This window comes from Gadus morhua, chromosome 4, assembly GCF_902167405.1.
Source record: "Gadus morhua chromosome 4, gadMor3.0, whole genome shotgun sequence".
Lineage (NCBI taxonomy): Eukaryota > Metazoa > Chordata > Actinopteri > Gadiformes > Gadidae > Gadus > Gadus morhua.
In genome coordinates, this window is record NC_044051.1 from 28,035,672 (window position 1) to 28,058,454 (window position 22,783).

The 22,783-nt window shown below is 46.8% G+C and overlaps 2 protein-coding genes across 4 annotated transcripts in view; one reads left to right on the top strand and one right to left on the bottom strand.

Annotated features, from left to right (window-relative positions):
* The window catches only part of LOC115541554 (collagen alpha-1(XVIII) chain), a 94,670-nt gene extending 90,867 nt beyond the window's left edge, over positions 1–3,803 (bottom strand). The window contains exon 1 of the mRNA XM_030353305.1: positions 3,530–3,803. Within this exon, the coding sequence (XP_030209165.1) occupies positions 3,530–3,608 (79 nt within the window). The 5' untranslated portion in view covers positions 3,609–3,803. The remainder of the gene's footprint in view (positions 1–3,529) is intronic.
* Positions 3,804–7,293: 3,490 nt separating this feature from the next.
* Positions 7,294–22,783, top strand: part of obsl1a (obscurin like cytoskeletal adaptor 1a) — a 62,417-nt gene continuing 46,927 nt past the window's right edge. The window contains exons 1-13 of one of the 3 annotated variants that reach the window (XM_030354976.1): positions 7,294–7,415; positions 8,863–10,192; positions 10,553–10,822; positions 11,574–11,834; positions 15,255–15,563; positions 15,914–16,180; positions 16,719–16,994; positions 17,297–17,587; positions 18,281–18,395; positions 18,663–18,823; positions 19,100–19,372; positions 20,219–20,494; positions 22,061–22,339. In XM_030354976.1, coding sequence (XP_030210836.1) covers positions 8,962–10,192; positions 10,553–10,822; positions 11,574–11,834; positions 15,255–15,563; positions 15,914–16,180; positions 16,719–16,994; positions 17,297–17,587; positions 18,281–18,395; positions 18,663–18,823; positions 19,100–19,372; positions 20,219–20,494; positions 22,061–22,339 — 4,009 coding nt within the window. In that variant the 5' untranslated portion in view covers positions 7,294–7,415; positions 8,863–8,961. Of the gene's footprint in view, positions 7,930–8,862; positions 10,193–10,552; positions 10,823–11,573; positions 11,835–15,254; positions 15,564–15,913; positions 16,181–16,718; positions 16,995–17,296; positions 17,588–18,280; positions 18,396–18,662; positions 18,824–19,099; positions 19,373–20,218; positions 20,495–22,060; positions 22,340–22,783 lie in introns of all 3 variants that reach the window. The other 2 variants (XM_030354977.1, XM_030354978.1) reach the window with 2 other exon arrangements.

The following is a 22,783-nucleotide window of genomic DNA, read 5'->3' on the forward strand; positions in this document are numbered from 1 at the left end:
GGCGAAACCGCAAAGGTCTTGTACGGTTCGGCCTTCCGTACACACTTAGCCGGCGAATCCGCTGACCGAAACCGCAAACTTCTGAAACCACCCTCGGAGGTGGTTTCAAATCTACCCGGTTTCGTTTTGGATTCGTGTGTACGCCTGAAACCGACTGAAACCGCAAACCATGACGTCATCGCCCCACCCCTCGACCTCCTAGCCAATGGCTCTTAAGCCCGCGGAGTCTCAGAAATCACATGCGAGCATGCGCATAAGGGCAGCCTTTATGCGCATGCTCGCCTCTTCTTCTTATTTCATTTCTTCTGGATTTGTGTACCAGAAGAGGCGCCCCTTATGGGCCTGGAATGTGTACTACAGCGTTTCTACAGATCTACCCGGTTTCGCTTGGCTTCATCTTTACGGAGATACTTCGAAACCGGATAGATCGAAACCGTAACGGTTTCGCCCATTTCGGCTTCGTGTGAACGGGGCCTAAGCCTTGGCGTTTCCCTTCGGTTTGAAGTTGCACGGGGACCGGCACCTCTTTGCCTTAGCGCCAAAACGTGCGTGAAAATAGCACATACCTGTGCTGGCATGGCCTTCAGCGGCCACTGGGGCTCTGTTGGCTAGCCCGTCATTGTCCGGGGGGTAGACACTGCGTGTTGGGGCTAGCAACTCGGGTGCGAAACTCTGAGCACCCAGGAAAAACCGGTCGGCTTCTTCTCCCAACGCGCGTGGCTCGGTAATCCTCGTGCCCGCGAGCGCCGTCCGGACCTGCGGTGGCGTGTGTTGGAGGAACAGCTCTATGAAGAGGAAGTTAGGTTCTTCCACACCCAGCAGGTTGAGCATCATCTCCATATGCTCAGAGGGTTTGCTGTCCCCGAGGCCCCGCATAGCCAACAACCGTTGGGCCCGCTCTGACTGCGACAGCCCAAAAGTCTTCAAGAGGAAGGCTTTGAGGTCCCTGTACTTGCTCTGGTCCGGGGGATTTGCTATGAAATACGCCGCCCGGGTCGCAGTGGATCTCCCCAGCGCCGATACGACGTGGTAATAGCGTGCGGTGTCGTCCGTGACGTCATGGATGGCGAACTGCACATCCGTCTGCGCGAAACACGCCGTCGGTGAAAACTCCCAGAACTCCGGCAACTTGATAAAAGTGTTATTCGCCATGTTCGTTTTGGTCCCTGAAGCTTCAGCGAGACCTACGTCGGGGTCACCAGTTTAGTTCCGAGAGACGGGAGTCGGAGGTGGAGTATCCAGCACTGAGTTTGAATTAACAAAACAGGAAAAACTGTACATTCGAAATGCAAACCGGACTGAACTGCGACGTTCGTTCCGTCCGCTAAAAGGGTCTGTGCTAAACACGCCCCCCACCCATAGTTCCGTGGGTGAATTATGTTAACCACAACAATATAAGATTTAGCATTACGATTTCGATACAAAGATATAAAATGTAGATATAAAATGTAGATATGGATTTAGGATATCAATTTTGATTCAAGATTTAGATTCAACGTAATAATTCTAATTTGATATTTGTGGGAAAAGGGACATTGCAATGCATTGGAGGGGTGTTTATTTTCTTAATCTGGGACAAATAAAAAAAAAAAATAAAAAATAAAAAAATCTGCAACAAGTGAAGCGCAATTTTCAGCAGCAAAGTTTTACATAGACCAATGTGTGGTGCTGCGCCACAGAATCAACACCGGGCGCCACAAATTGATTCCTTTTTTAGCGATTTTGAAATATAAATATCGTTCCATTCATTAATCTCCGCATAGCTACCACTCTTTCGCCCTGTCCTTCTCGTTCACACCCGCACACAGAGACAAGCGCGCATACATGATTGGATAAACCCGCGTATCACTGATACTTTGCCCTAGCATCGACAGCGGAGACGCCCGCTCTTCCTCTCAACGCGCCTACAAAGGCAAACCAGAGGCAGCGGGATATTTTAATTTTTTTAATTTTTGATTTTAATTCGCTCTGCAGCAGAGGCTGGAGATCGGCAAGCTCGGGAGGTCTCCCGGTGGGCCGGTCCACTTTGAAATGTATTTTGTGCGCGATTGCTCGATTACGCGAATGAGCAATCGCGAAATGCCCCCTCCTCGGCTGGCTTCCTTGTCCAACCCGCCGTCCCTGTCCCCGTCAGCAGTCAACGTCCCCCCCCCCCCCCCCCCCGCGAACCGCAGGGAGTGGTAACATTTCTCCTGAAATATACCAGTGAAATACCACAAAATAAGCAGGGGCTATTAGGCTATAAGAGGTTGCTGAAGGGGTTTGGTTTAAAAGGGATTTAATAATCATATTTAGCAGGTATTTCAAAATTTTTAAACGGGACAAAACGTTCCCAAAAAGCTCTGCCTACTAATAATAACCAGTTAGTGATTTAGAACATTTTGTAGCTGGAAATTATGTATTCAGGACAGCCCTACAGTTTTCATTCATAAGATGACATAAGACAATGGCCCTCCCCTTTGTGCCTGTCCAATCAAGACCCCTTTGCATTTAGTAGGTTCATTTATATTTGTGATGGTTGTTTAGCAAACATTTCAAGAAACCACCATTTACTGGTGTTACTGCACAACTATGTCTCACTATGTTTGACAGCATGTTCTTCTGTCAGAAGTGTGATGGTTTAGTATTTAGTATTTGTTGTGTGCGTGTGTGTGTGTGTGTGTGTGTGTGTGTGTGTGTGTGTGTGTGTGTGTGTGTGTGTGTGTGTGTGTGTGTGTGTGTGTGTGTGTGTGTGCGTGGATACGTGTGCATGTGTGTGTGTCAATGCAGGTTTAGAGAGGAAGCCTTGAATCAATCAGATTCACACACACACACACACACACACACACACACACACACACACACACACACACACACACACACACACACACACACACACACACACACACACACAAAGTCACTTTGGATATTATCCCTCCTCTACTTTATGATTATGATTATATGTTGCCTAACAACTTGAACTTGGCAGCTGAGAGACGCATTTTTCTCCACGAACAAGAACATTTCCAGCCCACAGTCATGGAGCGGTGTCTTTAGACAGAGCTGGAAGACGCTGCTGATAATCCTTGACAAGTTCAGACACCCGCAGCGACCCGAGCCTCATTCCATCAGGAGGAAGAGAGCGCCCGAATCACCCATCAGTGACCTCATAATCGGCCTTCAGTGCACTTCAAGTCCGTCAACCTGTGTTCGTTTTTAAGTACATAGTGAGAACAGGTGAACTTTGGTTTTCTTCTGATATTTTCCCTTCATAATAAGATACTTCACTATTGTGTATTTTAGTTTACTTTAAGGGAAGTGTTTTTTTTTGGTGTATTTATTGTCTATTTATTTTATGAATCTTGTGGCAAAATCATGGCAAGCCATATTTTTCATTGAACTAAAATATTGTTTTTCCTGCAGGTATTCACAACCTCCTTCCAGAAACACATGCTATGGCAGACTATCACGTTTGCTTGATCACATTTGACATTGGATTAGGATGACGCACGTTTTCAAACGGAATGCATTCATGAATTATGAATATTACCTGGATGCTGCGACCTGATCCGCGTGACCACCAGCAGGACGAAGCACGCGAGCAGCAAACACCTGTCGCCTCGATACATCCTCACACGCGTGGACAGAATGAAGGAATGAATGACTCTTTTTCAAATCCAGTTCCAGTAGGTCACCTTCCGGGTGCCTACATCACAGTCTGACGGTGTTTTTAACTTGAGAAGTGACTTCGGCGTGTGGACGAGCCGTTATCTAGCCGGTATCTACCTGTGTAGGGCTGCCCGTAACCTTGTCGCGAGAGACGACGTCGCAAGGGGGGCGGGGGGTGGGTGGGGGTTGAACTTTGGAGGGAACTTTCCTCCAGGGGCTGCCAATCTTCGATCAAAGCTTGTTTTCTTTCCTGTCCGACTTGTGGCTGACAAAAATGTATTCCCTATATTTCCTATTTCAGCTATTATTACAACGATTAATTCAACGTTAATTATATTTGAAAATAATAATATCATTGAATCCAAGTTTGCATTGAAAAGCTTTGAAAAAGCTTTTGTCTTTTTCAAAAGAACAAAAAAAATAATGACAATGCTATTCGAGTCTTCGATAATGGCGTATCATGACACATCTGTGTTCACTTTCTTTGCAATAAAAAACAGATTTTCTTTATTTTCTTTTTTCTTATTCAGCCTTTTCATGCGTGCACCACTCTAACCATGTCCAGACCTGTCTCCCCCCGAGCACCTGTCTGAGGGCAAGACTTAAACTATACATTCCATATATATAGACAAGGTTGACAGATGGAAACACGCTACACGGACACACACACTGCACTGGAACACATAACATTGTTGGATATAGGGACGAAATACATTAGAATTAGAAAAGCATTAGAAAGCATTCTGTAAATGTAGATAGTACTAAAACTCTCCTCTTCTGTCTTTATCGAAAGCACTTACTGCTCTCATCCTAAGTTAAACATGTGATGTAGGATTTTGGCCAGGTGGTGGCACCGTCCTCAGAGCATAGAATAAAACACAAACTACAACATCAACCGAACAAATCAGAGCAACGTTAACCTTTAGGCCTGCATGTTACATTGTTCATTGGCATTAGCTGCTAACATATGCTATTTTTGCATGAACCTTTCATATAAGCACAAAATAAACAATACAATCAAAGCAGAATAGATATCTAAGCTGCGTAGCCTGAAGTATTGTCAGAACATGCCCTTACAAAGTGAGTCCTCCTGTGAGTCGCAAAAGAAAACATCTCTTCATCTCAGCGACTGGAGCAGAGCAGATCTCACTCAAGAATCCCAGCCGTCGCCATTGCTGTCTCTCCTGTCTGCACACGCACCATTAACCCACTTTTCCTTCGCACGACTTCATCATCCTCATAAACACTGAAATCCGGCCGCTGGCTGAGCTCCTGAAGATTCACTTTGGGCCCTTGGGGGCCACTTTTTTCCCAGATTTGAATTCCAGCCAATACCTTTCTTTGGCTGTGAGCTGCTGCCTGTGTGTAGCAGGATTTGAGGGTATGGAACGTGTTCTGAGAGGCGAGACATAATGGTGTGCACCTATTTATATCACCACATTGAGATTGAACCTCTTAAATTAACTGTATGAATACGGGTTTCATATGAAGGTTCTAACACACACAGGAACACACAGTATACGCACATATCGTCATAGGAACATGTGCCCATACACAAACACACACGTAGGGCATTAATACCCAACCCTATTAATCAAATACGTGAGAGTTTGTGTTAAAGTCCAGTCTGTATTTCCGTTCCTGGCACAGAAGTGCATTCAAATTCTCCAATGACGGACGTTCAACCATGGCTGTAAAAACGGACATGAGGTTGGCTGCAAACGAAAGGTCGATCATTAAGGAGTTCCCATAGTTTAGGATACGGGCCCTGGTTCAGGGATGTATTTTATGTAGCTGTAGGTTTTTGGCGTCTTTTGAGATTTATAGCTCAGGGAGCAATGATTGCATCACAAAGGTACTATTTTACCAAATACATAAAAAATTATCTAAAATTGGTTGCACTTTTTTTGAGCTACCTGCATTTTCACTTCACGTCACGTTAACAAACAACGCCAGGGTGGTGCAGTTTGATATTAAAACTATATCTGAAACAAAGTTGTGTGTGTGTGTGTGTGTGTGTGTGTGTGTGTGTGTGTGTGTGTGTGTGTGTGTGTGTGTGTGTGTGTGTGTGTGAGTGTGTGTGTGTGTGTGTGTGTGTGTGTGTGTGTGTGTGTGTGTGTGTGTGTGAGTGTGTGTGTGTGTGTGTGTGTGTGTGTGTGTGTGTGTGTGTGTGTGTGTGTGTGTGTGTATGTGTGTGTGTGTGTGTGTGTCATGCCCAGGTTTAATGTTATTCCAGACAGACAGCTGCTTGTGGCTTCCTGAACTCTCATAAAGCAATGTTCGAGACCAACGTCTAATACCAAGTCAACAGCATTTTGATAGGAAGTCAATGGGTTTTGGGATACATTAAACCTATTAACTCGACTATTATTTATAAGATCTAGATTGTTTCTGGAGAACCAAACTCAACCATCGATGAATTAATCCATCCAAAGACTTTTTCTCTATAAATCGTCCGCCTTTGTCGCCTGAATATGTTAAAGCTATATCTGTAGCTACACCTCAAGCCACTAGGGGCCGCTAAGAAGCTATTAGTTAAGGTGACTCTATCAGGGTCTGAAATACCTGGTGGTACTCGAGTCTGAAAACAGACTCAAGGCCCCTTGCAGCTCCTGAGTTGGTCACTCTGTGGTGTCTTTAAAAAACACTGCCCCCTGAAATGTTGTTGTGGAGGCTCTCAGGCTCTCAGGTGTCAATCCAGGGTTCTTGGATGCCTCGATGCCCCTTCATTTTGCACACTGCTCTATTTGCCCTCCTTCTACGAAACATAGGTCAAACGTTTCCCACATTTCCCAAACACCTTGGTGATGAGGAATTCCTAACGGCCCCAAAGCACTTCCACCGGGCGTCTCTTATCAGCGACTGCTCTGGAAGTCCTTATCACCTCTCACTGCCTCGGGAGGGACGGAGAGGGTGATCCATTCACATGCATGCTGCATGATGTCATGTATGTTGTCCAACTATGTATGTATACTGAATTCCCCAACGGCTATAAAATCTCTATAATGTATAGAGATCATTATTGATGAGGAGACCAATTAGTTTTAAAAATCTTAAAATTAAATTATCTCAAGCAAGTCGCTTTGCATAAAAGCATTAATTATTAAATCTACCTCTTATACATTTTGTAAAGCAAGAGTGATACCCATCATTTTTCTGTCCTATCCACATTTCACTTTGCCGTTGCCAACACAGCCCAATACAATGTGTGGAGCTGTGATGAGCTCTATATTTAAATATTAGCTAAGAGGCATTGTTAGCCAAGAGTTCAGCGATGTATGTTTTTAGGGTGTCCTTCCCTTCAGAGCTCAAGCTCTGGGTATCTGTTAAGCTAGCTCTGATCCATCCCAGAGCTCCAGCCTTCCCCCAAGCTATCTTGCGGCAGTGCCTCTGTTAGTGGGGCAGCTTACTTTATCTACCCTTCTGTCATCGAAGCTGGTGGGGTATTTTTAGATTGTCTCTAGCAGTGACAGCAGCTGGTAAAGCATTTAGAAATGCTTTGCCTACCACTCTCTTTCTCTCTCTCTCTTTCTCTCTCTCTCTCTCTCTCTCTCTCTCTCTCTCTCTCTCTCTCTCTCTCTCTCTCTCTCTCTCTCTCTCTCTCTCTCTCTCTCTCTCTCTCTCTCTCTCTCAGATACACCCCCCCCCCCAAAAAAAATCTGTCTTTTTCTGTCTTAGTCACTCTCTAACACCCACTCTTCGTCCTCCTCGGTTCGGGGACAATGACATTATAAGGACATGGATACGCATGGACAGAGCATTCGTCAGTGAGTAGCAGGCATGATCCCTACCACCTTGGCAACTTGTCTGCCACTTTCTACGACTCACTTATTCTGAGTGGTGATCCATCCAGGAACGGACCCTAACCTCTGGGAATCCCCTTGTAGCCGGCTACAACGTCTACAGTCCCAACGAAGAAAACACACCAGTCCCCAGTTTTCAAATCTCTTGTGAGGCCTGTGGAATGCTCAGCCGAGGAACCTTAGTACGAGGTCTGGTCATACTGGACCTTCAAAACTCACAGAGATGCGGCAATACTGTTGATCCACGCACAACAGTGTTCGCCATATTTAGCGGAGTTCTCGAAGTTACCGAGAGTGAGGTCAGAGGTTGTTCCCATTAAAGTCCAGCTGAGGAGAGTGGGTCAAGAGCCGCTTGAAGCTTTTGCTTGAGGATGAACCCTGAAGTTACGGATTTTTGGTGCTAATGAAAAGAGAACGCAGACAACAGCGGCAAGTGTATCCTTTAGCTAAACAATTGCAATATGTGATGGACTAAAATGTACGATAATTATATTTTTTATTTCTTTATTAATCAACCTTATGCTCTGTCAAAATAGCATTCTATGTTTATGCTTACAAACAATAACAGTATCAAGAACACTATCACTATCATTATTGATACAGTGCCTAAAATGCCCCACATCAGTTTAAGACTTAGGAAATCTGACTTAGGAAATCTGTAGGAAATAACGAGCCATCAAGAAATCTATAGGGTTTAACCCATATCACAATTTGAAAACCTCTTTCTTAGTTGACTGTCAATGAAAAAAAAACAAGAAGCGATCCCATAAAACAAAAACAAAATACATTTGTGTTTCAGCTAGGGTTCTATGGTAGCTCTTCAGCAGCTCTTACTCATACTCTGACTAACATCTGCTTTTAGAGTATGGTCCTATGAGACAGTATAGGTCATCAGAGTGTTAAAGGCCTGTAGATTATGTATCACAGAGTTCTTTGAGGGGACTGACTTCAGGTGTGGCGGGACTCCATTCTTGGGGCCTGTGACACATGGCCTCTGTTACAGCTTTTTTAGGACAGACTGGTTTTATAAATAATCCCTTCAGTGAAGAGCAGCACCAGCTGGGAAACACTACACACACTCTAGGAAGAAGCCTGAGTTTGTACAAAACTTTGCACTTTCTATCCCCATATTTCTGGTTTTAGCAGCATTTTTCTTTTTAATTTGTTGTTAATTCGAAAGCACAGTGAATAGGAAAATAACTTGTATGGATACATATTAATCTTTTGCTTCTGCATCTACATTCTAGTTTATGAACCATAAATGCAATAACATTGTAAATCCAAACCCTTCCTTTAAATAGATTGCAGGTGCCATTTTCAATCCAAATATGCTTTTTATAGTTTCTGTGAACTTCATGAAGATACATTTAAATACATTTTCCACTAACCTTGGTCACATTTTCCCTTGCAGTTACTCCGCAGAAGATCCCAAAAACGATCTGAACGACTTCAGCCACAACAGTGCCTTTCTTTACGTCCTCCATTAGCAGACACTGAGACCCTACCCATCATGGACATTTTTGGAGGAGCCCCCCGTGTCCTGGGCTACCCCCGTCCCGTGGTAGTGCAGTGCGGCATCAACGCTACCCTTAAGTGCCAGATTGGCGGAGACCCACGACCCGACGTGGTGTGGGAGCGTAAGAACGTCCAGATCCTGTCCGAGGGACGCTACCAGATCTCGGAGGATGGGAAAGCCTACTTGCTCACCATCTGCGCAGTGACTCTGCAGGACGCCGGTCAGTACACCTGCAAGGCCAGGAACAGTGTGGGTGAGACCTACGCAGCCGCGTCCCTCAAGGTGGAAGGAGCGGTCACTCCACAGCAGGATGGGTCCACACAGGCGGGGGTACACAATGGCACAAAGCCGTCGGGGAACCTTGAAGACGGGGAATGGGGGGGACAGCTCAACGGCTACATCAACGGACAACAAACCACGGCGGGGAACCTGAGTAGTACGGAGTCCAGAGTGCAGTTGAATAGAGAATGTGTGAAGAATCCAAGCGCCGAGGTCGTGGACAAGCCAATTCCCCAGGAGGAAGACTACGGACGCGTGGGCCTACCTGCAGACGACGCGGCGCACTTCCTCATCAAGCCCATCTCGTTGCGCGTGGACCGGGGGGAGGATGCAGCCTTCTCCTGCAAGCTGTGGGGGACGCCGCTGCCCAAGGTGGTCTGGGAGAAGGACGGCAAGAAGCTTAACGACATCTTTGAGAGCGCCCACTACAGCGTCAGCATCCAGGATGGCAACTGGTTCCAGCTCAAGATCTTCCGCACGCGCTTGCCCGACAAGGGCGTGTACACGTGCCGCGCCGCCAACTGCCACGGCCAGGCCTTGGCAGGCGCCGTCCTGTTGGTGGAGGCGGTCCCAGAGCGAGGGGAGAGCAAGAAGTCATCGGGCAAGCAGTGGTCTCCGAAGCAGGGGCGCGGCGGGAGACACAACCTGCTGAGGTACGCCGAGGAACCGTCGGAGAACGCCCCTAAGGTCAAGAAGTTTGCGGTCTCTGAGGGGAAGCACGCCAAGTTCCGGTGCTTTGTGACCGGGAAGCCAAAGCCCGAGATCATCTGGAAGAAAGACGGAGTGCCTCTAGATGCCGGGAGGCGTCATTACATCTTTGAGGACAGAGAGGGCTACTACACTCTGAAGGTGCTGTACAGTAAGGTTCAGGACTCTGGGCTTTACGTTTGCGCCGCGTCAAACGCATTGGGGAATACGCTCAGCGCTGTTCAGCTGTCCGTCAAAGGTAGGCGGGGCTTCCTCTCTTTGCCAAATTCTGTGGTTTTACAAAATCAGCTTGATGCTGTAGGATTGTACTCGTAAATGCAGGATGTTAGAAAAAGGTATGATAAGTAAAAAGCCTCCTAAGTGTTATGCTGAATAAAACATACGCTGAATATGTAAACATGAAGTTTGAAAATAATTAATGTTCAAACTTTATTTTCACATGAATACTTCATGAAATATGATTTTTACATCGTATTTCTTAGTTCTTAGTTCAGAATATAATAACATTTCTATTGTCATCTACCTTCAAAACTGTTTATTTTGGTCACGGCTGAATGAAATGGCAGACCTAACTTTCTCCCTCCACCCCCTCCGCCAGGTCCGGCGGTGCGCTTTAAGCAGTCGCTGACAGACGTGGAGGTGAGCGAGAGGGGCACGGCCGTGCTGGAGTGCGACGTGCCAGACGAGGTCATGTCGGCGGCATGGTACCTGGAGGACAAGCGACTGGCGGCCAGCAGTAAATACGGCATGGAGCAGAAGGGGACGCGGCGCCGGCTCACCATCCGCGACGTGGGGGCGGACGACGACGGGGTGTACCTCTGTGAGATGCCCGACGGTGGGAAGAGCATCGCCGAGCTCACGGTGAAAGGTAACACGCAAGGTTTCAAATTATGTAAGGATGATGGGACTTAATTAGTTCTATAAGATAAGATTATAAGAGACACAAGATGAGGTTATAAGAGACACAAGATAAGGTGTTAAGAGAGGAAGTGTTAATGGTAAAATTGGCAAGATCAGCGATTTCAAGCCAGTTCAAGTGTACGCTTTGGAGAAACAAAAACACACTCTCCTCACCATTCATTTTGTACATTGACCTACTGTATATTGCTGCCTCTTAACTTTTCGTTTGACGGTTTTCAAATTGTGTGATGATTTTTTTAATATAAAAATTAGATTATAAGAGAAGATAGGAGATTTTTTTCTTAAAGGATGCATACATTTTTTTTGTGAATGTTTAAAGGTACAATATGCATGATTGGCTGGTTCCAGTGTACACTTTGGAAAGAAAAAATACTCTCTCTACTCCCCGCTCTCTACTCTCTCCAAACCCTCAAAAGAGAGCCTTGTAATAAAACGTACCATGAGATTACTCTAGACTGCTGCAGAGTCAACACAATCAACCTAGACCCCACCGCCTTAAAGTTAGCATCATCATGACAGAATGTTTTTTAGAGCACATTTCAAATTTAACAATTTGTTGTGGACAATGTATCTGCAGTTAATGTGTCAATCTTTATATATAGTAAAGCATTAGTAAAGACACATGGCTAAAATTGGCCTGTGTCTATGACAAATTATCAATAAAAAGATTAATACACAGAGTTGTCTTTCTCTGTCAGGGACAATTGTTCGCAAACTCCCCCGCAAGCTGGAGGTGCTGGAGGGGGAGAACGCAGCGTTCTGCGTTGAGGTGGAGGCGGACGACCTGGAGGTCCACTGGTTCAAGGACAGCCTGAAGCTCCGCGAGACACACCAAACCATCCTCAAGTCCTTCAACCAAACCCACGTCCTTGTGTTCATCAACGTGGCCCACCAGGACACCGGGGTCGTGACCTTTGTGACGGGGCGATCAAAGACATCCTGCCGTCTCAAAGTGAAAGGTAAAGTTCAGGAAGTACTATTTAGTTATTTTAGCTATTATCTAAGCAACTGACATTTTTGATACAGGATGGAACCAGCAGCCTTTGAATATTGCAACAATACAATATATGCCTGCTAGTCAACTTGATCCCCTCCCTACAATACTGGTTAAAGGTTGTATTCAATCCCTGACCCCTCTTATAACTGCAATTATCCATTCCTCGTTCAGCTTTGGTACTGTTCCGTCCCCCCTCAAATCATCTGCAATAACCCCTATTCTCAAGAGTTGCTGACCCCAGCAACTTCAATAATCTCCGCCCAATCTCCAACCTCCCCTTCCTTTCAAAAATTCTGGAAAAAAACAGTTGCCTCTCAGATTCATGATCACCTCTCTCACAATAGTCTTCACGAACACTTCCAATCAGGCTTTCGCCCACTTCATAGCACCGAAACAGCTCTTGTTAAAATAACCAATGACCTCTCATGGCTGCGGAAGATGGACTACTCACCATCCAGATCCTCCTGGACCTGAGTGCAGCTTTAGACAGCATTTCCCACACCATCCTCATCGACCGATTAGCATCCCTTGGAATATCTGACACACCTCTGGACTGTTTAAAATCATATCTGTCTAGACGTCCTCAGTTTGTCCAAATCAAAACATTTAGATCCCATTCTTCCCCTCCCTCCTCTGGTGTACCCCAAGGTTCTGTCCTTGGACCCCTCCTGTTCATTATCTATCTCCTCCCTCTTGGCCATTTTCCCCATTAATATAATATTCAGTTCCAAACATCTGGAGACTAGCAATTCATATGTGAGACGACTTTTTCTTGATTTTAGTTCTGCTTCAGTACAATCATCCCACAGACACTAGTCAACAAGCTGTCAGCAATCGGTCTCGCTCAATCACTCTGCAATTGGATACTGGATTTCCTGACCAACAGACCTCAGTCTGTAAGGATTAATAACCTCACATCCTCACCCACCATCCTCAACACCGGCAGTCCCCAGGGCTGTGTGCTCAGCCCTCTACTGTACACACTGCTTACTCACGACTGCAGAGCACAGTCATAGTTAAGTTTGCAGATGACACAGCCATGATAGGACTTATCAGCAATGGGGATGAGACAGCTTACAGGCAGGAAGTGAGGGGACTCGAACTGTGGTGCGGGGAAAACCTGATCCTGAACATTAAGAAGACGAAGGAGTTGATTGTGGATTTCCGCAGGAAGGGCCCTTTCCCTTTCCCCCCTCTACAACGCAGCTGTGGAGAGGGTTCACACATTCAAATACCTTGGCCTGCACCTTACCAACATGCTCACCTGGCGGGTGAACACCATGCACACCATCAAGAAGGCCCATCAACGGCTCTATTTCCTAAGGATGTTGAAGGGGGCAGGCATGTCCACAGCCAAAGTAAAATCCTTCTATAAGTGGGTGGTGGAGAGTATCCTCACTTCCTGTATCACTGTGTGGTATTGCAGCTGCAAAGTCGCAGATAAGCAGGCACTACAGCGGGTGGTCAACTCCGCCCAGCGAATCATCGGCTGCAGTTTGCCATCTCTGTCAACCATCTACATCACCAGATGCAAGGACAGAGCAGCCTCCATCATGAAGGACTCCACCCACCCAGCACATGGACTGTTTACCCTCCTTCCTTCAGGCAGAAGGTTGCGTGGCATCCGGGCAAGGACAACTAGGCTGAGAAACACTTTCTATCTGGATGCTATAAGACTGTTGAACTGCTAAACGCCTCCTGATTATGCACTGATTAACTGCACTTATGCACTTTAATGTCTAGGACCCCGACTGCTGACCTGATTTGCATTTGCACTTTGACTTTATCAACTTACTTACAAGGAACCTACGGCTGCACTTGTACTCATTCATACGCTACTAACCTTCTATATATATCTTCTTCTAATATGAATTTTTGTATCTTAGTATGTCTTTATTTATATCAATAGTTTATTTTAAGTTAAACAGATTCCAGGGTTTTAGGTAGCAAACTTAGACCTGAGTACTGTATTTCGTTTTTCATGTAAATGTTAAATGACAATTAAAGCATCCTTGATCCTTGATTCTTGATTGTTATGCAGATGATACCCAGCTCTACTTCTCCGCCAAACCCACCACGACCCCCTCCCACCTCCCTCTCAGATTGCCTCCAGGAAATCAGATCCTGGTTCTCCAAAGACTTTCTCAAACTCAACTGTGATAAAACTGAAATCCTCCTTATTAGCACCAAATCCAGCCTCTCTAAAATAAATGACTTCTCCATCGCCATTGACAATTCATCAGTTTCCCCCTCTACCCAGGTCAAGAGTCTGGGTGTCATACTGGATAACACCCTATCATTTCAGTCCCATATCAATAATGTCACTCGGTCAGCTTACTTCCATCTACGTAACATCTCTCACCTGCGCCCATCTCTCTCGCCCAACAGTGCTGAAATTCTGGTTCACACCCTGGTGGCATCGCGTTTGGACTGCTGCAACTCCCTCCTCTTTGGTGTACCTGCTAAGTCCATACAGAAATTACAACTGGTACAAAACTCTGCAGCCCGTATCATTACTAAAACCCTCCATCAGTCACATCACATCTGTCCTGCAGCAACTCCATTGTCTCCCCATCAAATATCGCATCATTTACAAGATCCTGCTTCTCACTTTCAAGGCCGCCAACAATCTTGCCCCTGAGTATCTTACCGAGCTCCTCCATATCAAGACACCCACCCGTTCTCTCAGATTGTCTTCCATCTTCCAGCTCAACCTCCCACCTGCTCGCCTGGTTACCATGGGGTCAAGAGCATTCAGTCGCTCAGCCCCCCACCTCTGGTACTCTCAGCCTCATGACATTCAACACTCACAGTTCCATTGTCACTTTCAAATCTCACCTGAAAACGTATCTATTCAGCCAAGCCTACTCCCTTTAGGTCAGTTGCATTCTTGGGACTAGAAGGACCCAACTATGTTTCTCTTGCACACTGTTTTATTATGTTGTTGTTGTTTTTTGTTTGCTCTTATGAATGTTTGATTTTGTAAGGTGACCTTGAGCGTCAAGAAAGGTGCCCATAACTAAAATGCATTATTATTATAGTGTTTGTCCTATTATATGTTTATGCTACTGGTTCTATGAACATACTTACTGTACCGACAGAGATATCTTGTTTCTCTTTCTACTCACAAATGTACTTATTCAAGTCGCTTCGGGTAAAAGTGTCTTCTAAATGGCCTAAATGTAAATGTCAATTTGATGCCAACTTTTTTTGCCAAAAACATGAGAAAGACACAAATTGGAATGATTTCCTCCTGCCTGTTCTTCCAGCTTATAGAAAAACCCTGAATGTGGCCAAGTTCAAACCCCCATTGAGACCGTCTCTACTATCAAGTGTGAACCCCTAACCTCAACCAACCACTGTGACCTGTGTCCCGGTACAGCTGCCCGGCACAGCCCCCCGATCTGCCCTGTGGGGGTCCAGATGGACGTGGAGTACCCCAACGGGGTGCTGCTCTCCTGGGTCCCTGTGTCCCCCTCCACTACTGCTACCACCCGCTCAATCTTCGTGGTGGAGAGGCAGGAGGCCGGCTCCCAGGAGTGGAGCAAGTGCTTCACATCCGAGACGGCCACCCAGGCGGAGGTGACAGGGGACAGCGTGCCCGTCGAGGGGAACTACCGCTTCCGTGTCTGCTGCATCAACAAGTATGGTCGCAGCGGCCATGTTGAGTTCCCCAACGTTGTCCATCTGGGTGAGTACGGCCGACGTTACGTTATGTTTAAGGTTATTTTGTACATTGAGGTTTATTGCAGATTTTTTACTTTTCATTCTTAGTTTATGTGTTTATCTAACGTCACTTTTGATGTCGTTGTACCTGAATTCTCTGGTCAGACGTAAGTCTAAACCATCATGTTCTGATTCAAATTGCTACAGAATACTTCGTCCAGCTTCTATTTGACATTCAAGCAGCATTTGGCGTGTTGTCTGCCAAATTACATAATTAAGTGTGTAGGGTGTTAGCAAGTAGCTGAGCTGAGTTGTACCTTTAGCTTAGCTTAGCTTTACCCCTTACACCCCTTATGCCTGGCTGCTTCCCTCCAGTTCCTGGGCCCAAGATTCGCCAGCGGCTGCAGGGCTGCGAGGTGGCAGAAGGAGAGGAGGCTCGCTTCTCCCTAGAGCTGTCGGCCTCCCTCCCCGGCACATGGTTCCTCAACAGCACCCAGCTGCAGCAGGGCGGGCGGTACGCCGTCCAGCAGGCCCAGGGCCAGCACTCGCTGGTCATCGGAGAGACCCGCATGGCCGACAATGCGGCCGAGGTCACCTTTATCGCCAACGGAATACGGGACTTGGCCGTTCTCAAGGTCCAAAGTATGTCCTACTTTGTCTCCTACTTTTACTTTCTAAGAGATCTTCACTATAAAAGCACGGAAGAAAATGGGATTTCCAGTACTTTGGCTCCACACTATTTCTTATTTTTAAGTTATTTCATGTCCCCAAAATGCCTATTGATGACATTGTGTGTGTTTGTTCACGTATAAACTGTGTGAAAGTGTCCAAATTATTAGGATAGGATTGTCTGTGGTCCTCACATGCCCAAACAGGTCTGAAAATAACAAGGACAATATAGCACTTATTTTAAACATTTTGAAATTCAACACTGTGTAAAGTACTTATGGTGATTGGTTAATTTGTCCACAAACTTTGAAATTGGCATTCGTGTCTAGAGCATGCTCACGCTAAATGCTCTTCTGCAGAATCTGTAAAATAAAGTAATTTTCACTAAATGTATTGGTAATGAATGTTTTATTGAGGCCAGGTGGGACGGTAATGATGGTTTGATCACGCAGTTGTATTGTCCTTAAGTAATTACCTGAACATCTCACACCCTTGTCCCTTGTTTCACTAGCGGCCGAGGTGAAGTTCAGCCCCCAGTCAGAGCGGGACAGAGAGAAGACGGTGGCATCCGGAGACGCCATCGTCCTGTACTGCGAGGTGTCCCATGCCTTCGCCCACGTCAGCTGGTTCAAAGACGGGGCGGAGCTTCAGGCCAACGACGGCCTCACAGTCCAATCAGAGAGGAACATGAGGAGGATCGTCGTCCAATCGGCCGAGGCGTCCGACTCTGGGGTTTACACCTGCAAGGCCGCGGGGGATGTTGTTCAATTCAACGTGCAGGTGGCAGGTAAGCGTGTGTTTTATGTCCATGAACGCAGAAGAAAACAATACGATATTTGTTGCAATCTCCTATTTCCCCCCATTCTGGCTCCCCTCATAATAAATGAGCTTGCTTTGCTTTAAAAACAATCCTATTTGCAGGAAATACTAAATATATTTGGTTCTCAGAACCTAAGCTTTTGTCGAGGACCTCTTTTGATTAATACATCAATATACTAGTCAACTTTTTTAATCAGTTGTCAACAATACTAAACATAAATAACGTTCACCAACCATTCATTTAATTTCCTACTAACCCACTTTCAATAGTAACCGTAGCCACTCCTCAAATCAACAAATTCTACGACGTTCCCCAAGAGGAGAGAACGAAGGTCCACGATCAAGGGGAACCCGTCACGCTTGAGTGCGACGTTACAAACCCTTACGCCCAGGTCTTCTGGTACAGGGATGACGAACAGATCTTCAACCAACCAGGGATATACTTGCTGGAGGCGGGGCATAGAAGGTCACTGGTCATCCAATCGTCCGAGCTCTCTCACTCTGGAGTTTATACGTGTCAAATGGCAGACGATGTTGCCATTTTTCGGGTCGAGGTTAAAGGTGATTGGCCGGATAGACAGTGGTTCTATCGGAGGGTTTTCGGCTGCGAGTTCTGCCATTTGTGTTCGTCTTTAATGGAGCCTGGTTTAAAGGGTCACTCTCCCTTTAAACTACCTTGAACTATCTTTCAATCTTTTAAAAACCCAATAGTTCTTCTTTAACTTCTAATGTGAGTACCTCCTCTGTGGTGTGACTCTACTGTGATCATCCTAATAATAACATTTGATATACTGAATGTGATATTGTTTCTTGAGTTTCCTTGTAATCCCTCACATCGTGTGGATCTTTGCCATTGTTTGAATGCCTAATCTGGGGTTTCTGTTTAAACCTGTGCATGTCTTCCCTTCAAACTGTGAATTTACCATGAAGAAACAAAACATTTATGAAATGAATGAAATAATCTAGAAATAATAATGGTAATGGGTTAACATTCAAACCAAACTCATTCTGTAAAAGGTTACATTTCACCCAGAAGAGACAAGATCTCAGTGATATATTATTAGCTTATAATGTCAGCTGCATGATAGCCTACCATAAGCAGGACTCAGGATAAACACACATAACTTACTCCCAGTGTAGTTTTGAGTCCCAATCTGGGCAGCAGTGTCAGTTTCACCTTCAGTTTCCCGCGAGCCTCCTTTTGATCTGAAGCCTCGCCCCCTGCTCCTCCCTCCCCTTCTCCCCCCCGCCCAGGCCCGCCGGTGGAGTTCAGTCCCGTCCCAGAGGAAGACCTTCACAGGAGCTCCATGGAGCTAGACCCGGTGGTGCTCCACTGCCAGGTCTCCAGCGCTGATGCCGCCGTCGTGTGGTATGTCCTGTCCTCACCACCTCCTCCTCCTCTGTCCTCCCTCCCAATGGTGGTGTTCTCCCCTCACCACCACCTCCTCCTCCTCACTCCTCCCTCCCCATGTTGGTGTTCTCCCCTCACCTCCTCCTCCTCCTGTTCCATCTCCTCCTCCTCCTCCTCCCCATGGATGGTTTTCCCCTAACCACCTCCTCCTCCTCCTCTTCCCCCCCATTCACTCCCCATGGCGGTGTTCTCCCCTCACCACCTCCTCCTCCTTATCCCTTGCAGGCTGAAGGACGGCCGTGAGATCCAGCCCAGTGATAACTTCACCCTCCAGGCGGAGGGCGGTCTGCGGAGGCTGATCATCCGCTCGGCCGAGGTGGCCGACGCCGGCGCCTACACCTGCCACTGTGGCGACCGCAGCGTGGAGTTTGACGTCAACGTGAGAGGTATGAGAGGGGAGGAGGAGGGGAGTAGGAGGAGAGGAGGAGGAGAGGCGGGGAGTACAGGGGAAGGAGGAGGGGAGGAGGAGGAAAGCAGGGGGGTACGGGGGGAGGAGGAGAGGAGGGGAGGAGGGGAGAGGAGGAGAAGAGTAGTCTGGGGCGTTGTGAAGGAATGATTAGATAGACGGCCAGACAGTGTTTGTGTTAGTTGTTTCTTTTATCACAAATTTCCCACCGACTGCCTGAGAAACCTTAACCCCCCCCACCTCCTCTTCACCGCAGAGCCCCCGGTGATGATCGTGGAGCCACGGGACGACGTGGTAATGGACTGCCACACCCGCGACGAGGTCCTGCTGCAATGCGAGCTGTCGCGTTCGACAGGCACGGTGCACTGGTACAAGGACGGCGCGCTGGTGGAGGAGGACAGCAACGTGCGGCTGGCTAGCGAGGGGCCGTACCGCCGGCTCAGCGTCCTGCACGCCGCACCAGGGGACTCGGGGGAGTACGTCTGCGACACGGACGGGGACTCCGTCTTCTTCCAGCTCACAGTCGCAGGTACGGGGGGTTAGGATGGCGGGATGTTGGAACGTTTATTTGAAGGATAGTTGGAGGGATAATCGTTTGTTTGTGCAAAGGAGGATGTGAAAATACTGCAGCATGCTTTTGATTTGATACTTTCAGTTTAATGATTCAGCGGCCCAATATCTAAATAACCTGAAATATAAAGATATAAATAAAAAACAATACCAATGGAAATTCTTATTTCCATTCTAAGTTTGTCGTTATCCCTGAAGTTCAATCAAACTCATCAATCATTCTATTTTAAAGGTTGGGTATGGAATTCTCTTTTTTGGCAATTTTTGCAAAATTACTTGAAATCCTTCAATCATAACCCACTTACAGCCACTGAGTTAGAAGTACTGACATGAAAATTAAACAAGTCAATAATCTGTGGAACGGGCAGGGCTCGAAAAACTCCTGCCAATGATTTCCAGACCCATCGAGTGGCATTGGACAGTAAGTACGTCAATCAAACGGTCGTACTGCACTCCCCCTCCCCCGCTCCCCGCGCGACCCCTTCGTGCACGTACTCAAAGCTCGTGAACCAGAGCAAGCTTCTGTTGTTATCCTGCGGTAGCTACTGGAGCTAGCTAACCAGCTAATGGCTCGCTGTTCGCTCGTGCATGATTGCGCGACCATGTACTTGGAATGGGTGGAGTCAGAGTCAGCGTTGAAGGAGAAGGGGTAGGACCATTTGAGTTGTGTATTTTCAAAATCTGCTGGCGTTTCGCAAATCCCATACCCCACCTTTAATGCAGTGATTTTATCACAATCATTACACTACGATTCACCAAAGTCCTTAACGTTTACCCCGCCCTCCTCCTCTGACGATCCTATCAGAGGCCCCGGTCCGGATCGTGTCCCCCGAGGCCTCGGAGGTGGAGCTGACCCTGCGGCCGGCGGAGCGGCTGGAGCTGTCCTGCCAGCTGTCCCGGCTGAATGCCCCTGTGCGCTGGTACCGGGACGGGCTGGAGGTGGAGGAGGGCCCCGGCCTGCTGCTGGAGGCAGACGGGGCCCGGCGGAGCCTGGTGGTCCCGGCCGTCTCCGGGGGCGACGGCGGGGAGTACGTGTGCGACACCCAGGATGACTGCGTGGCCTTCCTGGTCACCGTCGCAGGTGAGACTTGATGGATTTAGTTATTTTACACTGTAAAAAATGGCTGTTAAATCCAAAGTAATTTAATGTGTCTCTGCAGTTAATTATGTAAGGGTTAATGCATAGAATGCCGGTCATTATCGGGATAATAAGCCCCGACAGGGCGAAACCAGACACCGACGCGAAACGGACGTGTCTTGCTTCGCCCTGAAGGGGCTTATTTTCGATGATGACCAGCGACGTTCTATACATTATCCCGCTTATTACAAGGCTACTTGCCAAAACGAAAAAATAACTTGAGGGTAACTACAGGGTATCTTTTTAGAATTTATTTGTTACCAGTATTCGAAATGTTCATCAGCAGAGAAATAGTCCGCCAAAGGCATTGACGTCGCTTAGCAACCGAGTACGCTGGGGTTGATAAGTTACTTGTAGAATAAGTTACTTATCAACCCCAGTGTTGATAAGTAACGCTGGGGAGCTTGACCCTGTTGAGTCAAGCTCAACAGGGTCTTCTTTCCATGCTGATTCTGCCAAGCCCGTTCTCTTGGCTACTACTTCCGGAGTGATACGAAAGACAGCAAAAAATCTACTTTCCGTGACAGGGGTCATTATATGATTAGCAACTGTGAATTATCAAATTTAATTCACCGCCGGAAGTTGTTACACGGCATTGGAGGAGCCGTGTTTGATTTTACAGTTATAGTACTGTGAATTTCACACTCTTTTACAGTGTAGAGTCAGAAGATGCTTTTACCCCAGCTATACAGGGACAGGTTGGGTTGAGGGGGGTTTCTTGCTCAAGGATGCCCGGACATTTGGGAATCTAACCAAGTACCTTTTTAGCTGGTAGTCATTTGGAGGAAGGAAGATGTAGTGAGGGGAGATCCCATCGATGGGGAGGGAGAAGGAGGAGGAGGAGGAGGAGGAGGTGGTTAGGGGAGAACACCACCATGGGGAGGGAGAAGGAGGAGGAGGTGGTGAGGGGAGAACACCACCATGGGGAGGGAGAAGGAGGAGGAGGAGGAGGTGGTGAGGGGAGAACACCACAACATGGGGAGGGAGCAGGAGGAGGAGGTGGTGAGGGGAGAACACCACCATGGGGAGGGAGAAGGAGGAAGCATTGATTATTCAACACACCAAAGGTGTGCAGCCTCACCAGCCCAATCAGTGTGACTGGGGCCAGGTGAGGTTGCTCCAACTAGCCATCATCCACACACAGTCCAAGATCGTGTTATGGTCAACAGCTTCGCACTAGCCAACGATGATCTGGTACTGGAACGTCCTGGCACTTATTGTACGCACTTATTGTACGCACTTATTGTCTGTCGTACTTAGTTATAGTACTTAGTTGTGTAGCATCTTATCCTAGCTTTCTTTGTTGTCTACGGAGAATGGGTTAACTTAACGTCTTAACTATGTGCTTGACACTTGGTTCTATGAACATCCTTACTGTACTGACTGCGATATTTTCTTGTTTCACCTTCTTCTGACAAATGTACTTATGTTAAGTTGGATCAAAGCGTTAGGGTGCTAAATGCCCTGAATGTGAATCTAAATGTAAACGCCGTCTCCGGGCCACCTCAGAGCCGCCGGTGAAGCTGGCCCCTCCCAGGGGGGGCTCTGGCGAGAGGCTGGAGGGCGTCTCCGGGGAGCCACTGGTCCTGGAGGTCCAGGTGTCCCGCCCCGGTGCCGTGGTCCGCTGGCTGCTGGACGGACTGGAGATCCATGAGAGCGCCAACGTCACCATCACTGAGGATAGGCTGATCCGTCGCCTGACACTCCTCTCCCCAGCCCCGGGGGATTCTGGGAAATACACCTGCGACGCCGTCGACGACGTGAGGGACTTCCCGGTCAACATTACAGGTGAAACCAAACTGAAAGCTGTTATTGCTATGGCTACTACTATATTATAATATAATAATAACATAATAACATAGTCATTTGTAAAATAGTTGAGAAAACATTTAACATTCTTTAGGAGGGATAGAGTATCTTGTCCCATCTCCTTTTTTTGTATATTAGTTCAATTTCATTAATTTAATAATTATATTCATATACACATATACACACATATACACAACATATAAACTCATAGTTATCATAATATACGCTATTTCCCTATTTAGTGTATTGTATAGTGACATATTAATTATTACATTTTATAATACCTCTTAAACGTATTCATTAGTGGTTAAGCTAATATTAGCATCTCTCCTATTGAGTCTGTTTATATACTGACCTTAGAATTATTATATTAAAAATAAAAAGTACATTTAACATTTAGCTTCCCTCCCATTGATCCATAGT